Source organism: Mesoplodon bidens (genome assembly GCF_964165515.1).
Source record: "Mesoplodon bidens genome assembly, chromosome: 6".
Lineage (NCBI taxonomy): Eukaryota > Metazoa > Chordata > Mammalia > Artiodactyla > Ziphiidae > Mesoplodon > Mesoplodon bidens.
The window spans coordinates 82024875-82038907 of NC_138162.1; the positions used below are offsets into that span (position 1 = coordinate 82024875).

Genomic DNA, 14033 nt, shown 5'->3' on the forward strand with positions numbered 1-14033 from the left:
GCTTAGCATTAATAGACGATGGTTCCTTTTAAAATAAGAGTAACCCTACCTATTTCTTCATTATATTTTTGTTGATTTAAGTTTTTAAATCTCTCTTCCTCTTCTTTCTCTTCTTCCTTTTTCTCCTTCTCCTCCCCAAGTTCCTCCTCTTTCTTCTCTTCGAATACTAAGACATCACCTGCTTTACGTTTTGACTCTGGCATTTTTTATGTCTATCGTCTTTTCAAGGCTTTTTATGTTTTGTTCTTTTCAAAAACAAAACACCCTTTTAAGTTCCATGTCTTCTTGTGATTGTTATTGCTATTATTATGTAGTAATATTTCCTACTAGCAAAGCTTATGCTTTCTGACAGTGGTATTTCATTGAGAAAACATCACCAATAGACATATGCATGATATAGGTTGTGTTCCACAATTTGCTTTTCCTCTCCACTTGTGCCTCAGAGATATCCGTTTTAAAAGATGACTTGGGTGGGAATTCCTCTTGTCTCCTGGTCTGTTCAAGGCCCTCATGTCAGTGCTCAACCTCTGGAAATAGGACCATATGAATCAACTGGGTCTTGGCCCCTGTTACTTGGGGCAATCTTGTCCCTGTGAAAGTGTCTGTCCTTAGCTGATCCTACTCTCATCCTGATTCTGAGAAGCCAGAATCACCCCTGGCTCCCTCCCTCCCCACTTCTGCACAGAGCCAAACTTGACTAAAATGAATTTGGTCTCCATAGGTTTTGCAAATTATATTATTACTGCCACAATTTGTACAACTATTCTAAATAGTGTCATAAATTATTTGTAATGATTGACAGTTCTGATCTCTATTTCAGGATCCACTTTCTAGTGATCATTTTGAAGATAAGCACTTTTTTTTTTTTTAAAGAAAATGTATTAGCAAATATATTTTGAGAAAGATTAGAAGGCAAATCAGGGCACATTTATTTAGGTTAATTAATTCCTGATCTTCTTTTATTTAAATGTTCAGTTGAAACACCTTAGGAAATTTCCCTTGCACTGACAAAACATTTGAAACCACCTAAATCCAAGGTTGTAATGTTAACTGTCTTTGGAGATGGCTAAAAAACACTACCTCATTTGGCATTTTGGAGTATTTCTAATAATATTACAGGCTTTTCTTGACCCAGTTTTAAGTGAATAAGTAATATGTTCATAGCACTGAGAAATTTAGCACGTTATACCTCCTTTTTCCTAACAACTGTTTAAATAAATCAAACCTAAGATAGAAAGCCATTCTTACACAGATTAGCCCTAAATTTTAGAAGATAAAGCATGTCAGTGCTATGCCCTTTTAATATGATTAGCACTTTCTTTGAGTGGTTCCTAGAAAAGCAGTTGCCCTGTAATACAGTGTTTTAATTATGCATTATTATATTTTAATTATGCAAAAATGTAATATTTTAATTACCTGCATATTTGAAGGTAACTTAGCTGGCAACAACTATACCTTGTAGCACAGCATGATCTTCCTGGAGCAATCAACAATTAACAACAAAGACTTTAAAAATATACCAGTCTAAGATCATTTAGTGTAGGAATAAATGTCTTTCCATAACATTCTAATCTTGGAAGACGTTGTTATATTTTAGTATATTTGATGGTAATCCAATATACAGAAAAACTCTGTACATAAACATTTATTCAATAAATATTTATCCAGCTCCTCTTTTGTGGAAGATAATTTGCTCATTTCTTTGGAAGATATGGATATGAATATGCAATTGCCTGCATTCTCTAGAAATTCATAATATAGTAAGGGAGAGTCCACTTGGACACAAATTATTATGAAATAAGACAGTATAAATGTGCCAGAGAAGTACAAAGTGATTTAGAGTCTTAGAGAAAAGTATTCTCATAGGGATAAGGGTATTGAAGACATTTCATATCATTTTTGAAGGAATCATAGAATTTGAATATGTTAAACATACAAAGTACTGGGTTTAAGATAGCAGGAAACTACATAATTAATGTTAGGAATGTAGAGAAATGTAGAGAAATAAGCTTTAGTTACATGGTAAATCCAAACATCAAATAGATCATTCTTTGTGAGTATTTTATTATGGTTGTACAGCACCATAGGATTTTATATAATAAACATCAAATAATTAAAATAGAAACAACCTAATGGCAATCAGAGTTGTATCTTAGTGGAGGGTATTTCCATAGTTCTCTCGAACCAGGATTACTATTCTAAGAAAAATGTCTGCATCGGTCAAAAAAAACCAAAGTATCAATGACAAGTGTATTTTAGAGGGTTAATTTAAATTTTTGTTTCAGTTATCATGACCTGATTAAAAACTCTGGATTGGTAGGAAAGAAAGGAGATTACGAAGTCATTTTATAAGGTGGGCTGTAAAATTATGGGTATGTCCTCCTATTATTCAGCTGAAACTTTCAAAAACATCTTTTGCCATAGCCCTACTGTGTGTGGTCATGAGTTTAGTGAACAACAAAATATGTTTCTGACTAACACTGAGTCGGATTGCACTTTTTTTGTCAGTCAGGGTCTAGTTAGGAGAAAGAAACTCCAACAGTTAAGTGAAGAGAGAGTATTTAATAAGAGGACTGTTTAGTAGATATAAATAATTGCTAACTAGGTTACCGGAAAGGTGAAAGAGAACACGAAGTATCATGGTGACAGCACCTATAGGAAGCAAATAGCGTACTAGGAGCTGGAGGAACAACGGAAAGAGGTTGGAATTAAACCTTAAAAGCATAGAGGAGAGACCCACGGAGCTGAAACTACTGCAGAAGTGGTGCTGTAGTGGTCCTGCTGCTCAAGTGGTGCTGGTGTCTACCAGGAGAATGATGAAGCTGGTTCTGCTAGTGTTGGAAAAGTCGGCAAACTAGTTTCACCTGCAGCTATGGGAAGGCCCTGCAGCTCTTGGGGTAAAGAAGCATCACTAAAGAGTAAACATCACCACAGGAAGTAAACAGGAAACCAAAGGAAAGACCAAGTCCCTTCTTAGTGTCTTCTATGGGAAGCCGAAAAATGAGCCAACTGACAAACCAGAAATGTACCCTACAGAGTCACAGCCACAACATCACAATATTAAGTATAGAAGGGTAAATTTGAAGTTAAGCAACAACAGCTCATAACTGAAACAATCTATTACCAAAAAAAAAAAAAAAAAAAAAGGATCTCTGCAATAGGACATTACATTCCTCAATTTAAAAATCATGTTGTTCATGTTTAGATTTTGTTTTCTTTGAGTTTTGGACCCTTTGATATTTTTGCAATACTAGGAACACAGAAAAGAAAAGATACATCTCATTTGCTCAGTAAGAAACTAAATTCCTTTGAAGGCCTCTTCAAAGGATTCACTTCTATCAAATATACTTCAAGCTGAATTTTATCAATTGAAGTTTTGAGTTTAATTAACAGATTAAGTTACCTTTGAGGAATAGGTTTTTAAATTTTTTCCTATTTCAGTTTTTCTCTTTCTCTCGAGACAGGGCTAACAAATTTTTTAAGGGCACTTCAAAGACATGCTCACCTCTAATTTACTATCCTTGTTGAAAAATAAAGTTTTTAAATGAAATGTAGAATTGGTGGGGGAAGGTGTACAGGGGAACAAAGAAGAGAAGAAAATATATTGATAAATCTGTAACTGTTTCCACACATTTTTTAGTTCTGAGAATTTGAGACTATGGACATAAAATGGTATCAGTACTTCAGAATGTAAACACTATTGTTTAAAGTTATAATATTTCCAGAAATCCTGCATCAGTGTTCAGATACAAGCACTAAGGCTGTGGATCTCAGCACACACCATATATAGCCAAGTTGCTATACATTGATCACCTGAGTATCTGATAGCATTCTTTAAGTGTGGAAGTCAAGCAAAACTTAACTTTACTAAAGGAGGTTTTTTTTTTTTTTTTTTTTTTAAGGGAAGAAGAAGAAGAAATTGATGAAGAGGAATTGGAAAGATTGAAGGCAGAGTTAGATGAGAATAGACAAATGATTGCTACTGTCAAATGCAAGCCTTGGAAAATGGAGAAGAAAATTGAAGTTCTCAAGTATGATGCCACTTTTCAAAATTAGAAACATTTTCCCTGCTATTGATCTCCCAAATTCTCTATTACCTATACATTATAGATAATACTATATGTGATACACCATATATATAATACTCATTATATATAATTTTCATGGTCATGTATACATATATAACATATGTTACCTATCATATAGTTAACATATCATATATCATATATGTACATATACATATTCTATATCATATCACTAGAGAGGCTGGGCTAGTGATTATAAAAGAAAACAATCATGATTAAATTCATTATTTGGAGTCTTATAACCTCAGGTCACTTTTAATCATTTGTTCCTTGAACTGAGAATTTGCTTAGTTTAATACATTCATTACTATCTCTCTAAAAGAGATAATATATTTGAATTTTACAATTTTGTTGAATTGCACACTCTAGTTTCTCTGCAGGGTTCCAGCCTCAAATGATATATTCATGTGACAGCTCTTATTAAAGCACAGGGAGGATGCTAAGCCAACAGAAGGGTAAACGGGATTCCAATTAAGGATTACGCTAATAGCTATTCCCTGGTAACATGTAAGCGACCCAATTTCACTCTTTTGTTGAGTCTTGACACACTCAGAGACACATAGATTTATAAACTCCTGATAAGAAAAGTCAAATGTTTATCCCTTTCCTGGGATTGGAAGCAGATTTGCCTCTGAGGATCACACTATATTTCTTTGCATGGTGGTTCGGGGAAGTGGGGCATGAATAAAAGGGACCATGTCTGTGATAACAGCCATGTTTGCATCTCACAGATGTGATACAGATTGCATTTTTTACACAGAACAATTTTTATAAACAGTGGTAAATTTCCAAAGCTATCCCTCCACAAGCCTATCTAACTAATAACGTTAAACATTATAGTGTATCTTTAATAATGTTAAAGTGTTTTTGTCTCTGGTGATGAAAAAAGAACTGAAGCAGCTATCAGGATAATTCACTACTAATCCTGCCTCTGCAAGAGCTTGTGTGTTATTTAAGGAAATGGCTTAAACTTCTGGGGCCTCAGTTACCTGAGGTTATTTTATTATATCCAAAATAAAACAAGATATTCCAGGTTTACCCTATGAGGTGGGAACCTAGGCATCATTTCTAATGTTATTGTTTTGTTTTGTGGAATAAGGTTTTCCAAGTTCCAAACAGTGGTCTTCCCAGAAAGCTTTTGGAACACCACACAACTGTAGGCTGGGAACTACTTATGTATGTGCTTGTACACCAGCCATAAATGAAGGCAAAGACAAGTAACATTTCTGGTTCCATGAAACTATTAATGTGTGTGCATATGCACGTGTGTGTGTGTGTCAAAGTAGTTTTCATTTAATGAAGTGATAATGATGCTAAATGATAGGTTTAGGAAATATCCTTACTTGGCAAAATAGAAGTTTGGTAACCTTATATTGTTTCCCAAAATATTGGGTGGGCCAAAAATTGTCCTCGGTATTTTAAGTAAAAATAAAAGACACATTTTTCATTTTCACCAAGAACTTTATTGAACAACGTATTCACCCTTTTGTTCTACTACCTTCAGCCATTTTTCAGACAACTTCATAATTCCATCTTCCCAAAACTTATCTTTTTGAGCAAAGAACTGTTCCAGGTACCTTTTACAGTCTTCCAGGGAACTGAACTTTTTTCCATTAAGAGAATTTTGTAAAGACCAAAATAAATGGAAATCCGAAGGTGCAATGTCTGGTGAATGTGGCAGATGAATCAGAACTTCCCAGCCAAGCTGTAACAGTTTTTGCCTGGTCATCAAAGAAACATGCGGCCTTGCATTATCCTTATGGAAGATGATGCGTTTTCTGTTGACTAATTCTGGATAGTTTTCGTGGAGTGCCACTTTTAGTTGGTCAAATTGGGATCAGTACTTGTTGGAATTAATTGTTTGGTTTTCCAGAAGGAGCTCATAATAGAGGACTCCCTTCCAATCCCACCATATACACAACATCACCTTCTTTGGATAAAGACTGGCCTTTGGTGTGGTTGGTGGTGGTTCATTTCGCTTGCCGCACAATCTCTTCCATTCCACATCGTTGTACAGTATCCACTCTTCATCTCCTGTCACAATTTGTTTTAAAAATGGAACGTTTTCATTATGTTTCAGTAGAGAATCGCATGTGGAAATATGGTCAAGAAGGTTTTTTTCGCTTAACTTACTTGTAACCCAAATGTCAAAGTGATTAACATAACCAAGCTGATGCAAATGATTTTCAGCGCTTGATTTGGATATTTTGAGTACGTCAGCTATCTCCTGCATGGTATAAAGTTGATTGTTCTCAATTATTGTTTCTATTTGATCGCTATCAACTTCAACTGGTTTATCTGACCATGGAGCATTGTCCAGCGAGAAATCTCCAGCACGAAACTTTGCAAACCACTTTTGACACATTCGATCAGTCACAGCACCTTCTCCATACACTGCACAAATCTTTTTGTGTGTTCCGGTTGCATTTTTACCTTTCTTGAAATAATAAAGCCTGATATGCCAAAAATGTTGCTTTTTTTCTTCCATCTTCAGTATTAAAATGGCTACACAAAAATTCACCAGTTTTGATAAGTTTTTTTTTAATGCATGCTGATATGACAGCTGTTACATACAATCTAACAAAATTGTTTCAAATGAAGTTAAAGACAACTAAGTGCTGCTAGAGCCATCTTACGAAAAAACCGAATGAACTTTTTGGCCTACCCAATATGTTTTGAAATATTGCTGACCATGAAATTCCCAAACCTGGGAATCACAGGTAACTGTATATAGAAAGTTGTAAAATTGGAAAGTGATAATATTGTGAACTGTCAAAGTGTGGTGTGAAACTGCATAAATATGCCAAGAAATATATCCTCCCTTTCCACCTGCGTGGAGGTGTAGAAATATCCCTCACTCTTCTTTGCCTGCATCTTCCATATAGAGCAGTGAAGAAGGGATGGGTTTCAGTCTTGAGTTTGAATATCAGATCTTCCATTTAATACCTGTGCAAATTTGAATGAATTGTGTAGCCCTCTGACCTTGGGTTTCTTATGAAATTTTACTAATTTACAGGGCTATTGGAATCATAAAGTGAGTTATTTCATATGAAACACTTAGCAGGGTACCAGAACATAGCACAAAGCTGGGAAACACAAGTTGTAATTATTATTTCATCTCAGGACAGACTCGGTGTTGTCTGATTCCCTGCAGTGTGACAGGAGAGATGGGAAGGGTACAGGACCTGGCAGGACTAGGTGGGAGCAGACTTAGCCATAGGCAACCCCAGGAGCCTTGGGGGATGGTGGCACATTGGTATAGCAGTCTGGATGGACAACTGATTTTGATGCTCCAACAAAGAAAAGAGGTTATCTTGACAGTTTGGCGGAATCCACGGTCAGCTGCTTCCAGATCTTCCAAAACGTACCCACAGGGTAATCTTGTGGCAGATTCCAGGTCCTGGGGCCTTAGGCTGGAGTCCAGGGATAAAGCCATTTTTAGAGGCGGGGAGAGATAAGGATTGGGATGGAGGAAAGGGCAATACCATGCCCTATTACTAGGGCAGAGGTTGAAAATGGGGAGTCTGCAACTGAATCTAGACTATAGGTGGTTTTTATTTGGCCCACATGCTTTTTTTTTTTTTTTTTTTTTTTTTCCGTACGCGGGCCTCTCACTGTTGTGGCCTCTCCCATTGTGGAGCACAGGCTCCGGACGCGCAGGCTCAGCGGCCATGGCTCACAGGCCCAGCCGCTCCACAGCATGTGGGATCTTCCCGGACCGGGGCACGAACCCGTGTCCCCTGCATAAGCAGGCGGACTCTCAACCACTGCGCCACCAGGGAAGCCCGGCCCACATGCTTTTTGTTTGTTTTTCTTTTCTTGTTTTTTTAAAAAATTGTGATTAAATATACGTAACATAAAATTTACCATTTTAATCATCTGGGGGTGTATATTTTTATTAAAATGTTTTTTCTTTGGTGTTAAATTTTTAAAAGTGAGAGATTTCAGATTTTAAAAATCCAGATGTTCAGCTTCTCCTGGACAAGAAGAAAATCTGGTCCCCATTCCTACATGAAAGTAATAGCTGGGGCTAAGCAATTGCTGTCCCCTACTAACAGGGCACTCCGTCTTCAATGTGCACAGCTCCCAAACAATCCACATCTCTTATTCACGCTGCTTGGCTGGACCTTATAAGCATTCAAGTTTGCTGCCTCTTACCCCTGTAGCTGGGGAGCAAGTTAGGCATGCTATCAAGACAGTGATTCAGAAAGTTGGAGTGAAAGCCAGCTCGCAGAATGGAAGCACAGATTAAGGCCCAGAGAAGAAACAACTATGGCTTCTCACCTGTCAGCAATGCTTACTGTCTTGGGATGATTCTCCATAGCCAGAAATGGCTCCTGCTTTGTGGCTTTGCAGTATTCTGCACAGCTGGTACCATTGGCCATGGTCAGCCTGATTCTCTTGGTTTCAGCCTCTGTGATAAAGGCGTTGGTACTACCGTGCCCGACCTGTCTCCCTTCGTAGGTTTCTGAAGGCTGTATTGAGCTTCTCCCCCACAGATTCCTATCACATATTAGAAAGTGGTCAGTACTTCTTAGAACATGCAGTAAAGGTTCTCTACCCCAGTGTTACTAGAACATGGGAGTCAGGCAGCTTTCCTCCCACCCTTTTATTCCTTTCAGAGACATCAAACTCTGAGAGAGTGTGTCTAAGGATTATGTTATGCCCAGAAGTAGCCTCCAATCATCACTTCTGGCTAAGTCTATGGAATCCAAGGCACTAGGCTCAATATAACTGGAGCAGATATTTTCATCACAGGTTTGGATCTGTATCTAGGTTCTGAGGCTTCCCATCTGGCTCTGGACTCTGGAAAAACTTGTGAAATTTCTAAAACAGAATTTACAGAGGGTCAAGGTTTTAAGATATGTTTTAGAGTAAAGCCTCAGGAATAGTAGCTTATGGTTCTGAGGATGCTGTGGGAGACTCAGGGGTAGTTCTCATATTTTGAAAGATTATCTACCACTAGGAACATGAGCATTCTCAGGGCTGCGGGTCAAACATTGGTTAATATAAGCAGTTAATACATAGGCACGAACCTCTAAGAATGGGTTGTAAATCCACATGGACTCTCAAACATGGTTTAGGAACTGGAGCTCAGCATTTTTGAGGCAGCAGAATTGGCTCCTTAGGGCTGAAGAGAAGCCACCTCCTTTCCACCTTCACTGTGGAATGGTGTTTTTCAATGTATATTTTCCTGTGTATTGATACAGGTTCAAACATTCATGTATCTTTAAACCTACTGAATAAAAATCTCTGGGTGGAGGGACAGGGGTGTCTGGCCCAGATCAGGAATGTGTATTTTTAGTTTTACTCTAGAAGTCATTAATGTACGGTCAGGATTGATAGTCCCTTTCTTCATTTCTGAGAATCAGAAAACTTCATTAAGCAGAACATTCTATTCTGTGGACTGTTTATTGAATGGGTGAGAATATTTGTGGGTCAGGGCTAGGAAAAGGGAAAGAGTAGTGGATTTTCCAATTATTTGAAGGTCAGTTCCTATTTTTTATTAGTTATCTAACTGAAAAATATCCAACAGCAAGGATTTTTAGCTTAATCTGTGTTTAAGTTTTCAATGGATTTAACTCAGAAGTCGGATGACTAGATCTTTCCTACCTATAAAAGTGGCTGCACTAATGTACCAGCCACCATAGGTGAAATAAAACACCTGGATGGAAAATGACAGATTTACTTATTAGTCATCCTGAAAACTAAAACCTTTGACTATATCAGAACATTCTATGTGGTGGATTAAAAGCCCTCATCACTTAACCTAAATAAGCAACCACTTTATTTTGTTATTGTGGAGTAGGTTTTGGATTGAAAATTAAGAGATTGGACTCTAGTCTAAGCTCTAACTTCTAACTTTACCTCTCTGAGCCTCAGTTTATTTATTTATAAAATAAAAGGACTGGATTGTAGGCCCGTAATTTTCAAAGTGCTGTCCTCAGAGTTTAAGTTTGGTGAAATCCCTTTATAAAGGGCAAAGGAGGCAGAGGTCAGAGGGAAGACTGCTTGGCCACATGTCAGCTTCAAGCAGAGGAGACCTGCGGTTTCTCTTTTCTATACAATGTACTTCCATATAAAGCATTCATTTGAAGAAAAAAATGCTTCTGTGCCTATTAACATAAGAAATAGCTTTAGGAAACCCACTTAATTGGATATTTAAGGAAACTTATTTTAGGGATGGAGCAGTTCTATCATTCCGTGAGTTTACAGATTAGGGTATGGAAGTACATACTCCAATATACTTTTGCATGGAAATGGCTTTTGGGTAGAAGCCATTTTAAAATGATTTATTTTGATGAAGAAAATGTTTATTTAGCTATTATACTGCCTGCTTTAATTTCTGAGCTTTGTAGCACCCTGACCCCAGTTCCCAGGAATTGTCCATTGGCAGACTAGGCCTGGTGATTTATTAATGAAACACCCAGTAAAGCCAAGAAAGTTACGCTTAAAAGTTCATTTACTTTTAAACAGGTGCTTGAAAGTGTCAGCTAGTCCTTAAGGTAACATTCTTCCTTACTCAATCTTTCTTCGTCCTTTGACACTGCTTTTTGGTTTTCTTTTCTTTTCTTTTTTGGTTGGGGAAACTAATATAATTCATAGGCAAGAATTGTGATTTCAACTTTAGTTCACAAAGGCCTTTACTTCATCTGCCATTGTGAAGGAATGAGGGATTCCACACAAGAGGGCTTTTAAGCGTATGTACTCATCCACTAATACACACTTCAATCATTTGAAGTGTGTATTCACCAAAAACTCAACCAAAGCAGAGACCTTTAGTTCTTGTACATTACAGGTATCATGGGTACATTGATTTTCTCATCCAAAGAATGGAGAGTCTGTAGGCAATTAGTACAGCTGAATTTTGTTGATCAAAATGTAACATTGACATCCAATTTTTCTACTATTTAATAAGAGTCCCCTAGGTATCAAGCATTATGCTGTGATCTTAGACAAGTTTCTTAACCTCTGCATCCTTGAGTTTATCCTCTATAAATGGGGATAAAAGTAGTAGTACTTCGTAAAGTTCCTGAGAGGATTAAATCATTTAATAGACCTACAGCACTTAGAATGACGCCTGTCACATAGTAATCATTTTCTACATCTTCTTATATATCATCTTCTTAATTGCATTTCATTATACACTACTTTCTCAAGTATTATCAGTCAATGTATCACATATGGGAAGCCACACTGAATTAGTTTCCCCAGCTTGCCAAAATATCCTAGCCTCCAAAATTTTTTGATAAACAGCAGCTTACCTAACTTGCACTCTTTAGAATTTTAGCTGTCAGTGATAGCTATTTTTCACAACTTGTTATTAGACTATCCATAAATATATGATCTTTGAAAACTGATTAAAAGGAGAAATTCATTAATTATGACCTCAAATTATTTAGGAATGCTTTTAAATATATTTGACATACTACATTAACAGTAAAAAGAAAGCAAATGTGCACATGATAAGCACAAAATAAGCTTAATTTGAGAAGTTTGTCCTTGTTATTTTGGGAAAGTATCATACAGATCTCAGATAAGGTACTAATTATGAAGATAACCCTTAACTTTATCATGTTTATAATAAGAGAATAAGCAAGGTATTTTTGAAGACTTTTTATGTATATAACCAAGAAATGGCAAATAGAACACTACTTCGGGGGACTTAAGCTTGTTGCTATAGAATAAAAATGCTTACACCTTATTAAAATGCATATATTGAAAGTAAAGTTTGGAGAACATTATATTAGAATATCAAAAAATTAGATGAGCTGAAGAAAGGGGAATAGTTTTCCATATTCAATATAATGTGTCTAAGATTCCCTCTATCCTGAAAATTAGAAACTTTTAAGTTAAATATAAATCACTTCTTTCAAAGAGTCATATTAATTATGCTTTTGTAATATATATACACACATATATATGTATATACTATTTTATACATATACATACATATTTATCCTCAAATATCTATAAAAGACACATGATTCTTTGGCTGAATTAAGTTTTATATTTTATGCACTCACTATTATAGTGTTTCTTGACCAGTGGTTGGTCACAGTGATCGGGAAAGCTTAAAAGGGAGGCTATGGAAGGAAACTGTGAAGTAGGAAGACTCCAAGTCAACTCAGCAGAAAGACTAATTCACATAGGAGTATAATATGCTCTGTGGGTGACCTCACCTAAGTTGTGTTGCCAAATGCTCAGGAGAGACTCCAGATCTAAGTTTATCTTGTGGCAAGAGATTAAATTTACCAGGTAGTCTTGATTATTCGCAGAGCTCACTGAACTGCCATCATTTAAAATTTCTTGCCTACCCTTGGATCAAAAGGCAGAACACACTGTTCTAACAGAAAACTAAGGCTTTCTAGTATTCCTAAATATCACCACACAAAATTTTGAAAAAAATATTTCACAATACTTAGAAATGTTGACCAGGGGCTAAATATGAACACACAGGTGTCGTGCAGAAATATTTTACCAAACCTTTCAAAGCAGAATGGCTCCTCTCACTCTCAGGCAGTGCCCCATGAATCCTTCTGTTTCACAGTATTCAGAATTCATTAAACATGTTTGATTAGAATGCACATGAACCAAGCAAAATTAGCACAGTATGTCTACCAATCCCTGAATGTTAGTATATCTAAGAATATGAGATTGTACTTGAGGTTCATGGTGGAAATATCTCCTTTCTTAAGGAAATTTCTGCAAACCGATGCCTGGAATGCCTTTCTCTGCCTACTCAATTTTATCAGCCTTTTAATGTCCAGTTTAATTCTTATCGCATCTACAATGTCTTCAACAAGCTCTCAAGCCTCCAGGGCCCTCTCCCTTTTTACTTCAAGGCTCCCTAGCACTGTTGTGTAACAATTTTATGGGCCTATATCTCTTTTTTCTTAATGGAGTTTAAGCTTCAGAAGGGAATCTACATGTTTCTTTTAGTTTTTTCAAAACACTTAACTCACTGCTAAAAACCTAAAACACACTCAATAAATACTTAGAAAAAATGGCTAAGTAAAAAGGAGAATGAAAAGATTATAGAAATAAAATAAATTTACTTATTGATCAGGATTTGATAGGTCCTTCTTACATCTATTTATAGCAATCTGTATTTTCAGTGCTATTTCTACCTTCTTCTGAGTATAATTTTCCCACAGTGAAAGAGGGGGAGGATACCCTGACGTTTTGCAAATTTTTGATATTGAGAATAGTTGAGGTAAGATTTTAGATTTAACTTTTCTTGTTACTCTTCAGCTCTTGATCTTACGATTCATTTGTGGCTTGAAGGACACATTGTCCCTAAATCTCATTTCTGCTCAAAAGCCAAAGCAATAACAATAGACTGGGATATACCTCGATGTCTTAGGGATATGGCCTAGAACTCTGCAGCCCATGTAATGCCACCCCTACTTTCAGGGTTATTGTTTTAGGAATTAGTGTTGTTAATTGCATGCTCATTGATTCATTAAAACAAAAGACAAAAATCAAAATAAAATAAAAATCCTTGATACAGAGCTTAATAAGAAGATCTGGAGAGATATTAATGAAGTTACTATTACAGATTGTTTACATGGAGAAAGAATTCTTTATAGCAACTTAGTTGCACATTGTCTCTGCTGATAACGTTACAAATCTTAGAATTTTTTGGTGTCCTTGTATGGCAGAAAACCAGTTTATGCTCTGACCAATATCTAAAACTCAGCAGAAACTTTTAGCTCCTGGGGAAATCTATATGGTCTTCTTTCTCCTCTCCCTGCTATTATAATACAAAGGAAAATTATTAACCATAAATTGATTTTTAAATTAACCAGCTAGAGCAGAATTCGGAAAAGATTTAATAAGCAAGTAGAAAGAGGATCTAGTGTGCTTTCTTTCTTTATTAAACTACTAAAACCCAGCTATGTTGTTTCTCCCTTGATTCATCTAAAATTACTCTGAGATGCTCGA

At 36.3% G+C, this 14033-nt stretch overlaps 1 protein-coding gene across 1 annotated transcript in view; it reads left to right on the plus strand.

Moving 5' to 3' along the window:
- TMC1 (transmembrane channel like 1) overlaps positions 1-14033 on the plus strand; it is a 396715-nt gene that overhangs the window by 299132 nt on the left and 83550 nt on the right. Inside the window, exon 9 of the mRNA XM_081237467.1 lies at positions 3903-4031. Coding sequence (XP_081093593.1) covers positions 3903-4031 — 129 coding nt within the window. The remainder of the gene's footprint in view (positions 1-3902; positions 4032-14033) is intronic.